Source organism: Condylostylus longicornis, unplaced genomic scaffold (genome assembly GCF_029603195.1).
Source record: "Condylostylus longicornis isolate FDR11 unplaced genomic scaffold, ASM2960319v2 ptg000001l, whole genome shotgun sequence".
NCBI classification, from domain to species: domain Eukaryota; kingdom Metazoa; phylum Arthropoda; class Insecta; order Diptera; family Dolichopodidae; genus Condylostylus; species Condylostylus longicornis.
The window spans coordinates 6,836,298-6,856,706 of record NW_026577970.1 but is presented as its reverse complement, the minus strand read 5'-3'; the positions used below and the strand labels follow the sequence as shown (position 1 = coordinate 6,856,706).

The 20,409-nt window shown below is 22.3% G+C and overlaps 1 protein-coding gene across 2 annotated transcripts in view; it reads left to right on the top strand.

Moving 5' to 3' along the window:
- The window catches only part of LOC129612701 (protein strawberry notch), a 42,192-nt gene that overhangs the window by 18,752 nt on the left and 3,031 nt on the right, over positions 1-20,409 (top strand). The window contains exons 3-10 of one of the 2 annotated variants that reach the window (XM_055530269.1): positions 16,126-16,404; positions 16,547-16,759; positions 18,806-18,984; positions 19,049-19,145; positions 19,208-19,417; positions 19,498-19,676; positions 19,736-20,142; positions 20,219-20,372. In XM_055530269.1, the coding sequence (XP_055386244.1) occupies positions 16,126-16,404; positions 16,547-16,759; positions 18,806-18,984; positions 19,049-19,145; positions 19,208-19,417; positions 19,498-19,676; positions 19,736-20,142; positions 20,219-20,372 (1,718 nt within the window). The remainder of the gene's footprint in view (positions 1-16,125; positions 16,405-16,546; positions 16,760-18,805; positions 18,985-19,048; positions 19,146-19,207; positions 19,418-19,497; positions 19,677-19,735; positions 20,143-20,218; positions 20,373-20,409) is intronic. The other variant, XM_055533532.1, reaches the window with a different exon arrangement.

The window sequence follows — 20,409 nt, the reverse complement described above, 5'->3', positions numbered from 1 at the left end:
GAAGGACTGGAAAAATGTTATGAATAACAGACGAAAAATTGTTCTTTTTTTTTTAAATACTATAAAATTTTTGGTTTCAAAAAATAAATGAAAATTCATTCGTATTTTTCATAAATGAAACAAAAATAAATCTACATTACTATATAGTCTATACTCTATATAGTCTATATATATAGTCTATATATAGTCTATATTTATTATATATATGTATATATAATATATGTCTACTTTATGTATGTGCAAATGTATAAAACATTGTATTGTAAATTATAATAGGCAATCATATAATTTTTTAACTTTTGAATAGAAAAATTAAAAATTTTCTAAAGAAACATAAAAGGTATTAGTAAGCTTCAAAATTCATCATATACTGAACTTATGTGCTATAATATAAGTTAATGTACGTATATATTATACAATATTAAATATGAATATAATGTTTGATCAGTGTCAAAGAATTACAGGTTTCGCTATAAAGAAAGATTTTCAAATTTAGTGCTGGTTAAAACAGCTTTAGTTACTGATAGTACGTTTTTTTCCAAAATTATTTCAAATGATTAATTTTATTAAATATAAATTTTACAAATTTTTTGTTATTTAAGTGGCATAATATTGTTTATAATAATTAATTACTAATATTTTTTTAATAATGTGTATGAAAAACTAAGACTACAATACAAATTTTTTTTTTTTGTAAATGAAAACTTTAAAATTAATTGTGAGTGAATTAAATAACATCCTGTAATTTATTTAGGTATTTTTTATTAATTAAGCTCATATTATATTAAAATACATATATCCATTTTGCAATGTTTAGTCTATAATTTAAATTGGTTAACAAATTAAAAAATTCAAAGAGTAACCATTAATTATTGTATGAAAAACATCAGTAAACATTTCTTATTTATTGGTTAATTGAAGTTATTTTGAAAAATTTCACTCTACCACAATATTTTTTAAGGGTATTTTTCAAAGATAATTTTCTTATTTATAACAATTATTGTGAATTCATTTTTAGTATATGTACGTATAATAAAGGCAAATTCAGTAAATGGGAACATGAATTGAATTCTGCAATATAATCGAATATTTTTTAAAAAATATTTATTAAAATAACAAATCTGCATTTAAATTTTACTACAATATGTACATTGTGAGTAGAATTAAGTGAAATTTACTTACATGACTAAATACAGTTGAGAACATTACATGTTCTAATCAAAAATATTTTTGTTATAAAATAAAAATTTTAATTCTAATAAATTTTTTACTAAAATAATTTCATTTAAAAAAAAAAAAATTTCCAAATAGTAGAATGCACATGAAAATTAGTAAATATTTGCAAGAAATACTTTTTTCAAAGAATCAGATTTTCCATGCAATAAATGGTAGTTGCATATTCTGAACAAAAAATGTATACAAGAAAATTGCATATATCCTTTTTTTTTTTGATGTAGGATTTATAAATTATGTACCGAAAAAAATAAAGTTTAAAATTATACAATAGATAAATAATAAAATTAGGATTAAATAAGGAAAAAAATATATTTTAATAAAAATCGGACATTAGAATAGTTTTTCAAAATTGTAATTGTTATGTGAATTCTATTCACTTTATTATATACACCATATATTCTCGAATAGGGAAGGCAAGAATTATAACTTGATGTTGTTATATATAACATTGTACGTAATATATGTTTGTAATTTAAATATTATATTGATGATAGTTAAATTAAATAATTATGTTGTTAAAATTAATATTGAAATTAAAACAACAATTATTTTGGCGTATACATTATCATATACGCCAAATACGGTGATCATTATCATCACATATTATAAATTAAATATAACTTTCAATTCAATTACAAAATTTAAATTTTAAATAAGCAAAAATTCATTTAGTAAGTAATTTCAATTAGTATATGGCAATATTATTAGTTTTCAACCATAAACTTCTCAAGATATCTAAACTTCTAAGCTCTTATTAAAAAAAATGCTGATTTGTTTTTTTTTTATTTTGAGAACTTCCTAAAAATAAATGCTTTTTTAAATGTTTTTAATAAATTTTTCAGCAAAAACAATTCATAAATATAGTTAATTTCAAGAAGAGAAATAATATAGAGTCTAAAAAAGTAAAAGCGGAACACAAAATAATAATAAAAGGTGTTTAAAATTTAAAAAATCTCTAGCAATCATACAAACCTTTCTAAATTGATTAAAATAATTTTAAAGATTTGAAGCGATTTTTCGAAAAATATTAAGACTTTATTTACCTAACAATAATTATAGTAAGACGTCAATTGTTTCCTTACATAACACTCGAAATATCGACAACCCTAGGAATTGTTTTTGCATAAACAGATTAAGCAGAGTATCGGCTTGTTTCAAATGTAAAGCAATTTTAGTTCATAGATGGAAAATGTTTCTTTCTGTAATTATATGGTTAAATGACAGTGGCAACAGAATTATTCAAAAATAATTTTTGTGCTTAAGATTTTTAAAAAAAATGCATTCATTATTTTTATGTTTTAATATAAAAAAATGTATCCTCATTTATTTAAATCCGAAAAAAATATTTATATACACACTCTTTTCATGCATTTTACGAATACCTTTAGAATGTTACTTTATAATGTTACCATATTTTGTAGGTCTGCATATAAACTAAAACACCAAAACTTAGTACTTATAAGATTTTGTATTTTATCTACATATTTACACTGAGCGCAAAAAAAAAGCTGTACGTAATTTTTTTTATCAATAACTGCAATTTGAGGATACTAAAAGTTCAATTGAAATTTATTTTTGTGACAATTTAGAGTAAATATTATTTTCATTATTTTCTTTGAGTATAAGAAAGCGTTTAAAGCAAAGGAGAGAGCTTTATTTAAAAGAATAACTCTGAATATATTACGGAAAACTTTAAAAAGTATATAGTTTAAATAAACACAAGTATTTTCAGCTTTTTGCGCCCATTTTTACTCAAATGGGACAAATGTACACTTTTAATGCAATTTTCACTTATTTGAAAAATACTTTATGTAGTTTGAAATGTACATATGTGCAAATTAGGGAATCAGTTGCTTAAAAACTTAATGAAGATTTTTGTCGGGATGTGATGCGAATAGAAAGAAATGCAGGGAAGATTATGTTCGTTTAAGCTCTGATCTTTTTTATATTGTGACATTTTGCTTTTGTCTGTGAGTGTAACTAAAAGATTAATTTTACTTTGAATAAAAAATTCGTTTTACTTAAAAATAAAGCAAATCAAATACATACAATAATTCTTTTTTGCTTAAATAATTGCAATAAATTTCGAAAGTTTTATTCCACAAAAGAAATAAACCAAAAATAAATAACAAAGATTTGTGTTAGTCTGAAATTTATTCAACTTTGGAAATATTAAAGAAAAATTTAAAATATTTTTTTTTTAGTTTGATAAAATATAGGAACTAGTATTTTAGAATTACAATACAATTTATGCCTATATACAATTTGGACAATAAAATATATTTTGGTATTTTCAAGTGAAATAAAATATATTTTGTTTTGTATTAATCGAAATTAATACAAAACAATGTTCAGGTTGCTGTGCTATACAACGTGCTGTATTCCAATTAAAGCAACTTACTTAAATTCAAACTAGTGTAACTTCTCTACTAAAATTATACTGTCATATATGCTCTTTCATCTGCGATCAATACTTAAGCTTAAAAGTGTTCTTAAATATCTGAAAATAATTATACCAAGAAATGGATATCATCTTGATAAATTATTTGTTATAGCTGAATTTTGTATCTTTAAATGCAGGATGCTATATATTATAAGAGATATTTCAATAAATATGTAAGGTAAAAACAGACTGACAGACAGACTGACTGCCATCTTAGTTAAATATAAAAAATTGGGTTCACCAAAACAAAATAAACAGAAATTGCGTATAGTGAGCTACTAATTAGATTTTCGAATTATTTGAACACTCTAATTTGATTTGACATTCAGCCACGAGACAATTTTTTTTTTTTGGCATATAAACATGTGTGGTGAATTTATAATAGCTAATTACATGTTTAATTTAATTGCATTCCTACTAAAAAAAATTTCCTAGAAGTCATAAGCATACGCAAATCTTTTCCTCAAAACAAGTTTTGCTACTTCTAACCGGTTAACATTAACCGGTTCAATCGTTAAATATTTTCTGCATATATGAATTATCAGTTTTTTCATTTTCCTGAAAAATTTACAAATTTGTTGTATGCGCAGGATATCGCGCGGTAAATTCTTTATAAATAATAAAAATATGATTGTACTTTTATGTTTGTGTAATACAGTTATAAATTTATCTTTTAAATAAATAAATTTACGCCCGTAGTTATGCAATATTCAAATTAAATGATTGTACATAATCTTACTGTATTTTACTTGTATAAAGCTATATATATGTTGAATTTGTAATATGGTTTGCATATTAAGATACATTTAATAATTATAAATACTTACAAACATATACATAATAATATGCTTGTAATAATAATTTATAACCAAAGATAATAATAATAAAAAAAAAACGAAAATATCAAAAATTAATTATAATTAATTTTATTTCGATTTTATTTCTGAAATGGGAAAAAGAGAATTTTGAAAACTCTTTTTCCTTTTTGTTAATAATTTTGTAAATGTTTAATTTATGTTAGCTAGGTTCTTGTGCTTAAAATATATAAGAGTATAAGTATAACACAAAATAAATTCATAAAAACAAGAAATAATATAAGAATTATTATGTAGTATATAAGTATGCTTAAAATATTTAGAGTGTATACATATGTGGTCATTATATAATTATATATATAAATAGTTATGTATGCTTGATTGAATTTAAATCATAATATAAATCTAAATATAAATATAGGTTCTGTATATTCTTTCTACAGAGTGCATATGTACAATCTATAAAAAAAAACTAGTTATTTTAATATCAAATAGTCGTATAGTTGAATTTTCCTTCCTTATATCCTAAAATTTGCATCCTTTACTGCTTTTCTATATATTAACATGTAAACATTATGCATGTATAGTTTTATATCAAGTACAAAGAATCTGCATTAAAATATCTAATATATCTAACAAGGTGAATACATTTAATATTTTGGTGTGTGTGTGTGTGTGTGTAGAAAATTTCATGTAAAATATATATTTCGGTGCATTTCAATGCGAAAAATGGCATTGAAAATGTAAAACCTAAAATCTAGTATAAGTACATATGTATAAATATTGCAATTTTTCGATTTTATTATACATATGTAGGTATATATATATAATATATATGAATAATATGAAATATACATATATTGCATACGTTATCAATGAACTGCACCTATCTATATTATAAATAGATAATAAATATGTGTATGTATGTATTTAAGCTATATATTTAATTATTTCGTATATTAACTGTTTTGATAGGAAATTATATTTATACGAAATTATACCCTTTATTTTAAATTTATATGTATATCTTTATGTGTATAATATGTTGAAAAAAAATATATTCTAAAAAATGCCTATAGTTATCTATTGTAAGAATAATATTTTCGAATTGTTTAAAAGAGGATACCAAATATTTCTATTATTGTTATTATTGAATTTGGTATAAAATGGTAATATTTTTCGGTATGAGGTACGAACCTAAATATCTATAGTTATTTATAATTATTATAGTTATTTACAAAAATTTTATAAAAAAAAATTTATTTATTTCTCATTTTAAAATCAAAATTATACCAAATCTGTGGTAAAAAATTAAGTTAAGCTTACATGACACTGAGATTTTGAAATCTTCAAAATTTAAATTCGTCATATTTGCTTTGTGTATTAATGTGTCTAATTCTCTCAGGTTGACGCCGTATGAAGGTTACTATTGTTAGACTTGTAAAGGTGGTTTTTTATTAGTCAACTTGTTTCGGGAAACGTTGTTTTGCCGCAGGAGCAGGTGTCTTTTAGGGAGAATTCGAACAAATGGGCGCCTTTTCAATGTTTATGGTATTTATGTTTATGGTCGTTGATTAGGTAATTGCGTGCCGTCAATTCATATTTCGGTTGTTTTGATCTTGGTGTTGGTAAGACTGCTCTGAACTCTGTACTTTCTAGAAATTCTTACAATTATTTACAACAACACAAATTTAGTTTACTCTACATATAGAACACAATTTAAAAGAGTTTTTTAAATTATTAACTTTTATTAACAAACGTGTTCATTCGATTTGTAATTAAAATTTTAATATATATATATATAAATATTTATGTATATGTATATAATTCACTTCAGTTATGTCGTTGAAATTTACGATTGAAAAAAAGAATGGTTTCTCCAGTAACTACTTAAAAAATTTTGGTTTTCCTTGATTTGAACACGTTTTAAGTGTGTTTTAACAAATATATGCCCAAGATTTCTAAAGTCTCATACAATGGAAAACAATAATGTAAAGCAGAATTTTATTGTTATTTGAGAGTATTAATAAGATACAATATATTTTTATAACGCGCTCGCATTTCTTTACTTAAAAAATCAACATGAGGCATGAACAAAAATTTTTTTATCCAAATATAATCGAAAATATAACTTTACGAACCCATTCACGCCACCTCAACGCTATTGATTTTTAAACTGCAAGCCGGCAAGAGATCAGTTCCCCGTTTTCTACTTAAAAAGCATGTCAGAGTTTTAGAAATTTTGATCTTTGCCTTCCATTAAGGATAATAATTTCTAGCACTGTTTTAACCCACCTCCAAGTTGGATAAAAAATTTTGATTTGAATTCTAATCACTGTGTTTTATTCGGAATTGAATCATTTTATTGCCAATAATTTTATTTCCTTAAATCTTACTTAATTAAAAATTTGTGATTTAAAATTAAGCAGTTTTTTTCCTGATTCCCACAGAATTATTTCCGTAGGGATGAATTCATTATATTATAAAATATTGCAAAAATATAATCTAATCAGAAGAACTAATAAGAGAAATTTTTTAATAAAATTAGTTAAAAATATTTATATTACGTAAATAGAGAAATTGAACATATTGTTTTCATATTTAGGGATTTATATCCGACAAATTTCTAAAAAAGTAATAATAATTTAGATTAATCATAATTTTGTTCATGAATAATGTTTATAAACGTAATGTATAGTTATAAGCATAAATAAATAACTGTGTAACCTACAGATTATAATTAAAATTTTGAAATTTGTAAATCTATCTGAAATTTAAAATTTATTCCAATAGTAATATAATATACATATGATATAATATAGAGAAAAATGCATATTGTTTGTTATACACGTTGGATTTCTATGTAATTCAGAAGTTAAAACATAATTTTAAAAAGTTTTCGATATAAATTTTATTTTATATTCAGAAAAACATTAATGATATGACTTACTCTTAGATATGGTTAAATGCAAAATAGATTAGAAATATTTAATAATTTAACCATCATAACTATCAAATTTTTTGTATCTTAATTCGCTCCTGGAAGGAGCATATTATTGCAATTATTGCAATTTGCTTCTTCTTTCATATTCAACTCGATATATGTGAGCATTCAGAGGTACATTTGGAACGTAGTACATTGTTGGATGATTGGTTTCGCGATGGTATTGTATAGCATTGGGTACATTGTAAATTTTCCACTTATAATATTTCCCAACATAACCGTCATCTTATTTGACTTATATTGTTGGGACCGATTTTATTTCAGTGTTATATAATATATATGCACATAATATGTATTAACGTGTATGCAATATATGATGAATATATGCAATATTGTCTGTAATGAATATACATTTATCGTAATATCAATATGGCAGTTCATTGTTATTATTATATATTTAAAAATTAATGCTATTTTTATCAATATATATATTTAATGTATTACATGTATGTATTTATTTTAAAAATTATATTAATTAAAATGTGCATGTATTAATTTGTTTTTATTTAGATAATTACATGAGATATACAAATTGAACAAAACAATTCAATTAAGCACATATACACGTATAATTTTAAATTATAGGAAAAATTTCTTTTAATTATTTTTGTTTAATTTTACACAATGTACATATTTTTTCCATAATTAAATAAATTTGTGCTTTCGGAATTAGTAGGACATATTTCATTAAACAAATTTTAACAAAATGTATATAAATTTTTGAAAATTCGGACTGTAAACTAAAATCGACAGTAGCAAATTTAATTTAAGCAGTTTTAATATATAAAAAGTTAAGATTCAGCAAAATTGCTTTTGACTTTTTTTAAGAAAAAAAATTTCAAATAAAATTTTAAGCTGACAAGTTGATTTTATTTTAAATCTATACCGAAAAAAAGTAATATTTGAAATTATATTAGACTCAAAGCACTACTATAAAGTAACAAAATAATAAACTATAAAGTAACAAAAATAATGAATAATTGAAATAACTGAAGGCAACGCCACGGGATTGTATTTTAAAATGTCTGCCTTGTCACTATATTTTGTTTATTTCTAGTTATTTATAATTCTTGATTTTTGTCACTGATTTCCTCTATTCAGCAATAAGTTTGAAAAATAAATCGTTGCTAAAAAAAAATATATAATTTAATCAATTCTTTAAATATAATCTTTGTGATAAACAATAAATTTTTGTTTTTAATTTATTGTTATAATATGCAGAGGCTGACAATAATAATAAGAATTGCAGAATTAACATTGAATGAAGCCGAATCAGTTAACTGAAATACTTTACTACCTACATATACTATAATAGCTTTAACCTCGAAAATTTATTAAGAATTTATGATATCATAACTTATGGCCTTGCGTCATTTTTCGAAAATAAAAGAAACCCAAATATGTCTGAAATTAATATTATTTAAAAATCACTTTTACAACTCAAGAACATTTGTTCTTCTCCAATTAAACATTTAATTGACCTTAAAGATAATTATTAAAGAGTTATGTACTCGGTTTTAAAAATTATATAAAATTTTATGCATACATAAATGTTTTTATAAAAACTTCTTTCAATCTTTTGCAAAGCTAGGCACTGCTAAAACTAATAAAATTTGTTAACATTTCTAAATCGATTGCAATCATTGTCAACCAAATTGAAAATATTGTATTACCTACAACATGCATAATACATATTTGTAAGAATATATTGGAATTCCAAAAACTGGTGTTGCTTAATTAAAATTTTCGTTGAATTAAATAAAATGAACCCTTTATGATTTTTATAATAATCTTAAATATATTTTTAAATGTTCAAAAATAGAAAATAATTGTCATAAATAAAAAAATTTAGTGAAAAAAGCTAAAATTTCATAATGAAATGGCCCATTATCGATTCGCAAACGGCACGCTGTGGCTGTCATATATGTATGTGTATAACTATGTTTTTTGTCTGCTATTACAACACTCTCATGCAATCGTTAAAAAATTTTCATTCATTAATCATTTTCACTTTTGATTTCTTGTTTTCATTTTTCCCGTAAATTATTTGTTTATTTATTTTTTTAATATTTTATCTACAGCTCACATTTTGCAAGAAAATTTTTTTTTTTTGCTTTTTTAAAGATTAAAAGCAAAAAATGTAGAAATTTTTCTTCCAGAATCACATGGTACTTATGAAAAATATAAATGAACATAAACGTACAATTTATATGTACATACATACATAATTATGTATGTATATTTCCTTTATTTACACAATTTTTTTCATATAAATTAATTTTTATCACTTCTGACCAGAAAATTTTTTGAAAAAAAAATACATAAATATAAAAAATGTGCCCATTTATTTCAATGCATATTAAAAATCATACAGCCGCTATTATTATGTAATTTTATTCTATACAAATATGTACTTACATATGTATGTATATAATATATAATAAATACCGGTTTCAAAAGAAAAATACAAAAAAAAAACAAAAATAAGTGTAATAAAAAAAAAGCTGTTTCGAATCAAAATAAAAAAGCACGTGTTTTTTTTTTCATTGTCAAAATCCACATGTTGATTCATACATACATATGTATATAAAAATTATTTAACTATACAATATGGTGTTGGTAGTGGTGGTGGTGGTGGTGGTGGTGGCGATGGTGACAGCACCGATGATGATGAGGATGTCAGTGATAAAAATCGATAGTGTTATATTTGTAATTGGGTGGCAATACTTTATTTGCTTAAAATATTGTAGACATTTTATTTACTTTTTTTAATTTTTTTTTTTTATTTTTAAATTTAACATTTATTTCTCATATATTTAAATACTTATTACTTACATATATACGTAAGTACATATGTTTTATTTTAAGAATTAATTTACTATATTTAAAATTGTATTGTATGAATATTATGGTTAAAGTTGTATGTATGTATACATTTATTTTGTGCCAAAATAAATGTACAAATGGATGTAACTATGTACGTAAGAAGAAAAAATAATATTAGTTCACACTAAAATAATTAAATTTTGGCAATACTTACTTAAATAAATGTATATATGTATGTAACTACAAAACTTCCTTATTAAAAAATTGGAAAGTCATCAAATTTTCTATGTAGGTGTATAATTTGTTTTTAAAGAAAAATAAATAATAAATACGAGTATCAATTAATTTTCATTTCAATTACTTAATTTTTTATATATGTTTAATTTAATATGTGTTATATAATAAATGCATCATAAATAATTAAATCTAAGAGAAGTTACATTCTAAATCCATTAGTCGCTCAATTGACTTGATAAAAAAATTCATCACGTCTTCGTCCACTAAAATAGCACTCAGATGAGATGACACGACTTCATGCTATACATATTTGCATGTGATTATTTTTTTATTATGTTTTGTTAATGATTAATTATTAGTCTAGAATAACTTCATATATGTACATATATGTATATATATGTATTAAAAAGGGTAAGAAGTATTCATTGTTGTTTATAACAACAGAAAAAAATATGATTTTAATGGGTGACAGAGGATACGATTTAAGAAGCTGCTAGCATATATCATTTAAATAGATATTTATTTTAATATATTTTTAAGAAACCATTTAGGCTACAAAACTATTTGAAGAATAAAAGATTTCAATATTTAACTGCCGTTCACAAGTTATCGTAAAAATTTTTAATAATTTCAAACATTTCAATATTTAAAGAGTTATTTGATGTAAAGTTTTTCTGAAAACGCAGTTCTAATATAATACGATGCTGTACATATTTACTAAGAACTATATAAACTGTACTTTTAAAACTGTACAACTGCAATAATAGGTTTTGAAAACTACAACAACAAATAAGACATTTCAAAAATTTCATGCAACATTGCATTTTTAATTTTCTAACTTCAATAAGTTATTTATCAAACAAATATGTATAAAGAATGTCGATCTTTTCATCAAGAAGATATTAGAATTTTTAAGAAATTTTGTTTTCCGAAAATCTATTTTTTAATTTTCGTATGTAAGAATTATGACTAATTAAATTTAAAGATCTGCAAAAATTTTTTATTATTACAAAACAAACTACAAGTTTTTGCAATTGAAGAGGTAATTGGACAAAAGGGTTAACAAACATTTTAACGGAAATCGAGTTGCTCGAATAGAGCATCATTAAATTTCATATACTTTCAACTGTGATTACTTTTATAGCTAGAAACTTAATAGAAGACGAGATTGACAGTGGAAATTTAAAATTTTTGAATAATGAAAAAAAGTATTAGAATGCAAATGTAAGTTAACCCCTTTGTTCACTTAACCGCTTCTTGTTAGTCATTGCAAGGAAACTTTTTTAGTTTCAAGTAAGAAATGCGTACGCGTACGTTGGGTTTACTGCAGTTTGAACAACTTATTCATTATACTTCATATGCAAGCATTTTTTGACATACATATATGAATTTTTTTGAAATTTTCTATTATCTACAGCAGCTTAATACGACTTGAAACTTTATATTGGTTTATAAACAATATTTTTTCATGTATAACACTAAATTTAATTTAAAATATATTTAAAAAAAAAATAAAAATTTAAATTTTAAATAAATTAAAAAATATAATTGTTTAAATTTATTTTATATTTAATTACTTAATATACATTAAATATAATAACATATTTATCAATCCTTTATTTTAATAATTTAATAACCATAAAAATACAAACAATACTGTTATATTATAAATAGTATATGTATATACAATATATGTACATATTATTTTATTGATGGTTAAATTTAATAAGAACGCTATTCAATATTTTATTTATTCAATATTTTTAATTATTATTAAAATTGAAATAATTCAATTATGAAATCTACATACAAATATTTGCATACACCATATAATGTACCACCCCCACATATAATATAATATAATATTAGGCTTAATAAATAATATTAGTGAAATATTAATAAGAGATGTGGTAATGCGTTCCTATATATGCATATATATGATATATATATTTATGTATATATAGATTATCTGCATATATGTATATATATATAAGTATATAGGAATTATATTAGTTTAGTTTCCATATAAGTATAAAATTTAATTTTATCTTATATAATTTTAATAATATATAAAATAATTAAGAAAATTTCCTATTTCAATTAGAATTTTCATAATTTATAAAATATTGATAGTATGTAGATATATATATATATACACAATAAACTTATGTACATGTTATAATACATCTATATATTTAAAAAATAATTATCAATAGAAATTTTCTATTAAATAAAGAAAATTCAAATTCTATATATGTATGTATACGAGTATAATATAAATTGGAATGGAAGATGTGAAATTCGGCATTTATATCGCAAACCTCCTTTTTTTGCTTTTTGTTCTAATCATAAACGCAATATCATACTTAAATGCATAAAATATTTTATATACGATTATATAATTTTATTTATAATATTGTACAATTAATGTATAGTTATTTATATTAGTATTATTATATATACAAGATAAGCATACATATATAAGTAAATATATCTTACTAATAACGCGTTAATGTTAATTTCTTTTCATCTTACAATATTTTATTTGTATCCTTTCTAAATACTTATAATTTATGTAGTATATGTACAGAAGATTCTTATTTATTGTATCAAGTTTATTATATCTTATAAAATATTATATTATAATAATAATAATGATAATAATAATAATAATAATAATAATAATTATTATTATTATTCTTATTGTAGCAAACCATCAAAATATATTAAAATTTAACCGACAAATAAAATTAGTAATATATATACATATTTACATTATATTAGTAGTATATATATATTTTATAAAATATTTAAATAAATTGAAAATAATATACAAATATATTCTGTGTACCACGCCTTTTAATATAAATTATTAAATATAATAAATATATTTTATATATTGCAATAATATTAAGAAAATTTTCAATTCCAGTCACTTAATATACCTATACATAACATAAGATATATGTATATATATTTAAATTATTTATACATATATTCTTGTATGTATATACAATATATTCGTAGAATATTTATAATATACGGGTGCCTGTCGTCGTGAATTCTGCAACGTTAATGCAACATTATATAAAGCAAAAAAAAAAATAAAAAAAAATTTTGATCCTTATAATAATTCGAATTCGCAATAATGATAATAATAATAACAAATAATTTTAAAATTATTTATAATAACAATTAAGAAAATTTCAATTTATTTTCTATAAGTAAATATATATTTAAAAATATATACATATAGTTATTTTGCTGTTCTTTAGACTATATTACTATAATATATACACATGTATACTATGAATATATAATAATATAGATTCTAATTAATAACATATAATAATGAAATAGGAATAAACTTATAAACATAGATCTATATTTATTGTCATACAAAATATATGTATATATATATATATTTTAATTTAGTATTTTTCACTATTTCATTATTATGAATGCAATAATCAACCATATACATATAAACCAAAATAATTATTATTATATATAATATAAATTGCATATTGTATACATTAATGTACATAAGTTGGTCCTTTCTCTATAATTAAAAGTAAATATTCATTTATTAACGAACTAACGAAATGAATCCGTAATATACCAAGTCTAATATATATATTATATATACCTACAAATATATTCTTCGTTCATGTACAAAGGGTGCATTCAATATATGTATATGTATAACCGTATATTAATATTATATTGCATATATCGCAAGTACAAAAACAAAAAAATATTATAAAATTTCAAATTTTAGAAATGAATAAAATTAAAATTTTTAACGATAATACTTATAGTGGTAGTATACACCTTTACATAGATTTAATTTGAAATTGAGTTCGTTATATAACATTTCTCATATATGTCTGTACATATATATAAATATTATAAACAATATTATTTTAATATAAAATTCTATACATTATACTGATAGGTTGTATCCTATTAAATGCATATTAGATTCATATATGTACGCATTATGTATACATAATATACTTTGCATGGTCAAGTCATCTTATATTATTATAAATTTTAAATCGCCAGAACGCCAACCTCTTTTTCTAATATCATTATTATTATTATTATTCTAGGATATTTTATAAAATTTATTTCCTTTATATTTCGTAAAATGATATATATGTATGTATATATATATGTATAATATATATATTAGTTTCAAATTAGATTTTCTTCATCTTAAGAATATTATTATTGTAGTTAATACATATATTCGCTTCATATACATATCTATACGTACATAAATACACTTGGGTACATATTATAGGTTTTATAATTTGATTACAAAATTGGAAATTATTTGACAGAAACTTTTTTTTTTGTTTCCTTTTTTTGTTTTGCTATTTTATTCGTTTGTTTTTAATTAAATTCCCTTAAAAATATATATATATTTATGTATGTATATTAGTAATATACTATTATATATATGTATATATTAAGAAAATAATAAGAGAAATTAGAAATTAATAAAATAATAATTATAATGTATTGAATTCGTGTTGTATATATGTATGTATATATATACATACGATTAATATGTAATGTAGTAGATTTGTGCGTATTCACGTTCTCACGGTTTCTGAAAATTATAATACCTAAGCGCATTGAAAAAATTATGCGATCATTTTATTCAAAGAATTTCCACAATTAACTTATATTTAACATTTGGCGGCTTGATTCCGAAACAAATCAGAATTCTAAGGGTTTCTTGTTACATATTATGTGTAATACAATTACGTTGATTGTGTACTGCATAAAAATTAATAAAATTATTGCCTAATTTAAAGCGTCAGTTTATTTCAAGAAATTAACAAATTTACGCCTTGAAGTCTGCAATATCTTTAAATCTCACATTTATTAATGTCAAATTACAAAAATTTGTTATTTTAAAAAATATTTTAAATGAAATTAAAATATTAGAAAATAATCAAAAAAAATAGATTTTTACAAAGCGGTTATACTTTTTTCTTGTGTTTGTTTTTGTATTTCACGCGTGACTTTATACTGTTGGTTCAAGTTGCCATTCTATTAGTGAAAGACTGATGTCCACACAGTTCTTCAAAAACATTAATATTAAATAAATTTAAATAAAAAATGTGTTTGATTTTAGTGAGTAACTAATGTGATGTTTTGGTCCGTTAATAGACCACCGAGATCATGTAATTTGACGCTTCTTATTTTTTTTTATATAAGAGAATGTAAATTTTTTATTTATATCAATCGTATCAATCGGAGCCGTCGTTGTATCTATTACAGTTTTCAAAAACAATATTAATTGTGTTGAAATTGTTGATAACCTCGCACCAAAATATAGGAAAATAGACAAATCTATTTCTCATATGTTTGAGCCATTTAGTACTCTAATTAGTCTTTAACCAGTGAATTTTAATAACCAGTTGATTGAAAATAAATTTCTTGTAATCAGTATACTTAATATCAAAATTAAATTAATTATATTTTTTAATTAAAATTATAGTTTTAATTAAAATTCTCTCAAATTTTTTTTTCTCTCTATATTACAGGCGGTGGTAAAAATTTAGTAACAGCTGTAACTTATGCCAAAAATAGTATTAATAATAATAAAAAAGGTTCATTATTAACAGCAAATAATAATATTTTATCTGGTGTACCAACAATTATAAATAATAATAATAATAATATAGGAAATAAAATGCAAACATCAGAAGCAACAAATATTTCATCAAAAGCAGTAGCAACTAATAAAATTCCACCCAATTTAGTTACAAAAAATAATACTATTGGAGGATATGATGTTATAAAACCATCTTCAATTACATCAAGTAAGATTTTTTTTAATTATAATATATATATATATACATATATACATATATTTCGTGAATATAACAATTTAATTTTTTTCCAATTCGATATATTACATAAATATTAAATTTTATTATAATTATAAAAAAAAATCATATAAAGTATCTGGAATGCCATTTACTGCTGGAACAGGAATTAATTCAGCTATCTCACCCATATTTAATATGGGAAATTATGGCATTAATATTACTACTGGTAGTGGTGGTGGTGTTGGTGGTGTCAATGTTAGTAATAATAATATTGGAAATACTTCTATTGGTGGCTTACAAGCCTATTATCAAGCTGGAAATAATATGGCGTCTCTTTTGGCGCAGAGTAAGTCAGTTATCATGCGGTATAAATAAAAAAATAAAATTTATACATTTTAATATTAATGTTTTTTTTTAATATTCCATAAAAGAAATTTATGTTTTAAAGATTTTTTTATTTATTTTATTTTTAAACTAAATAATTAATTAATTTTTTGCTTTGCGCCATACTTATAATTTAGTCCTTTGGCTATAACAATTATCAATTTTTTTTAATTTTTTTAATTTTGCTATATTTTTATTTTTTTTTTTTTAATAATAATTTTTATATTAATGCTTTAAATATTTTAATTTTAATTAATTTCAAAAAGTAAACAAAATAAAATATAAAATATACCACACAACACTACTGTCTAAAATTCAATTTTTTTTTTCGCTCAAAATAGCTTGATTTCCACCTTGAATTATTTTGGAAATAGCATACATATAATATGTAACAAATATTCACATAATAACATTTCTACATACATATATAATAAAGTTGGCTCAAACCAATGGTCAAAGTGAACATACTGCTTTTAAAAACAATTTCAAAAATTTAAATTTTAAATTACTTTCATTCATATATCAAAATATTTCAAACGATTGCATGCATACATTTAGGATGAGGCAAAACAAAAATAAAAAAGAGTTGAAAGAAGTGTTAACATAATGATCGAATTTATATTTCTTGAGGATATTGCTGTTAGTTTTTTGAAAAAGTTTGAAGTTTCGCAACTATAAGGAGCCGAATATTCAAATTTTACTAATTTCGTGATGGGGAATGGAGAGACTTCTAACTGAATGAGTTATTTATTACTGTGTAAATTCCGACTCTTATAAGTTATTTTCTAGAAGAAAAACAAACAAAAATTAAAAAACTATTTTAGATAACAGTTAATTTTAATAGTTGCTTTGTCATTGTAACGCTCAACTATGCAATGCCGCGGTAAAAGAAGTATATCGCAACCTTTCTGCTTTTGGGGAATTTAAAATTTTTTTTTTGATTTTGTTACAATAAATATTCTTGTTTAATCCCCTCAAAAACTTAAAGCATTTTTAAGACTTTCTGAGGAATTGTTAAAAATTAAATTTTTTTTAACTTAATGGAAATTATTAGTGTAATAAGCACATTCTTATTAATTCGCAACTATGATGTTGTATTAGTAAAATTCATAAATTAAATTTTTTTGTTTTTCCAACAATAATTTATTGTTTCTCAAAACGCTATTAATTTGTCAAAATATTATAAATATATTAATCCAGAGAAATTAATTTGATTTAACTGAATCACATAAAATCCTGACTTTTGATTCCAAATATGTAGATTTTGAAAAAAACTAGATTATTAGGAGTATTAATTCTATAATTTGAAAGAGAAATATTAAATTTCCATATTTAACAAACCGTTTCAGATTTAGCAGTAAAATAATTAAAGAAATATCTGTACGGTAAAAAATTTAAAGTCCATAAAGAATGTGAAAATTACCTTTTATTAATGTGAGTTTTATTTAATCAAGAAATGCTGAAAATTTTTTGCTCAGGATCCGATTCGGCATCAAATTCCAATTTCTTTAAGTGCTTGCCCAGCTACATATAAATAATAGTAATTTTTTGAGTTCAAGTTTGCATAATTTGAGAAAAACAAAACGTTCACCCGAAATTCTGTTTATATTAACCAAATAATTTTAGTTAAAAAATAAAATATACAAATTAATTATACGGTTATAAAATATGAAATGAAATTTAATTTATGCGTTTTAAGATAGAAACAAATTTCTCAATATTAAAACTTAAAATCTTCAAAATTTTATTCAATTTTTTAATTAATCTCATCAATACAAAACATTAAAAGTATTAAATTCCAAAAATTAAAAAATTCAATTAAAGATTTCAAAATTTACAGTGAAATTTCTTACAGAAAGACACTATACAGCTTTATTAGATATAATTTTAATTTTCCACCATTTTGATTTAATTATTCTTACATTTAATTACTTTAACAATTTGCTTTATTTTTAAAAAACAAAAAAAAAAAAGAATTATTTTTACGATCAAATTTATTCAATTTTAGTGGGAATGGGGCTTGATTTTGGTAACTCATCTGGTAGCGGAGGAAATCCAAATCAATTAAGCAGTATTAATCAATTGGTTATACAAAATCTTCAAGCATTACTAGCAGCAAATCCACAATTTTTAACAAGTGGCATTCCAAATAAATTATTAACACAAATGTGGATGGAACCTCAAAAAGTAAATATATACAAACCAAATATTAGGAATTACTTTCAATAAAAAATTAATATATAAATATCAGTTTACGTCACAGAATCAACAACCTGTTGAAGATGATGAAGGAGATGATGAAGAAATGGGTGTAGCTGAAACATATGCTGAATATTGGCCAGCTAAATGTAACAGAAATTTAAATATGATATGTTAATATAGCTTTAATTTATGTTGATTTTTTTTTTAGTAAAAATTGGTAAAAAACATCCTGATCCAGTTGTAGAAACAGCCTCACTATCATCTGTTGAACCAAGTGATGTTTATTATAAACTTTCAATACCAATGGAATCAATAAATGTTGGAAATTTGAGCGCATTACAATTAGAATCAATAACATATGCAGCACAAGCTCATGATCATTTATTACCAGATGGTACAAGAGCTGGATTTTTAATTGGTAAATTATCGGATAACAAAGAAAACTTAAATAGATCTTAAAAGAAATAAAATAATACTTATATATATATATCGATTTAGGTGATGGTGCTGGTGTTGGTAAAGGTCGTACAATTGGTGGTATTATATTTGAAAATTATTTAAATGGCCGGAAAAAAGCCTTATGGATTTCAGTATCAAATGATTTGAAATATGATGCAGAACGTGATTTACGTGATATTGGTGCTGGTTCAAAAATTAGCGTACATCCATTAAATAAGGTATTATAAATGAGTTATTTTAAATCAATTTCAAATTTATATAAAATATTATTTTATAGTTTAAATATGCAAAAATATCATCTGAAGTTAATGGAAACGTTAAAAAAGGTGTTATATTTAGTACATATTCAGCATTAATTGGTGAATCAAATAATAAATCAGGAAAATATAAATCAAGATTAAAACAATTATTGCAATGGTGTGGTGAAGATTTCGATGGTGTTATCGTATTTGATGAATGTCATAGAGCAAAAAATTTATGTCCAGTTGGTTCTGGTAAACCAACGAAAACAGGTTTAACAGTTTTAGAATTACAAAATAAATTGCCAAAAGCTCGTGTAGTATATGCCTCAGCAACGGGAGCATCTGAACCTAGAAATATGGCATATATGGTAAGATTGGGTATGTGGGGACAAGGTACACCATTTCCAACATTTAACGATTTTATTTCTGCTGTGGAAAAACGGTAGGTTTGTTGAATAGGAAATATTTTAAAAGTTGTTTTGAACAAAAACAAAATGTATGTTTTTGAAATTTTTTAGTGGAGTTGGTGCTATGGAAATTGTAGCAATGGATATGAAATTAAGAGGAATGTATATTGCAAGACAACTTAGTTTTCATGGTGTTACATTTAAAATTGAAGAAGTAAGCTTAACACCGGAATTTAAAAAAGTTTATGATGACTCTGTAGGACTGGTAAACAAATTTTTGGTAATTTTTTTCTGAATTTATT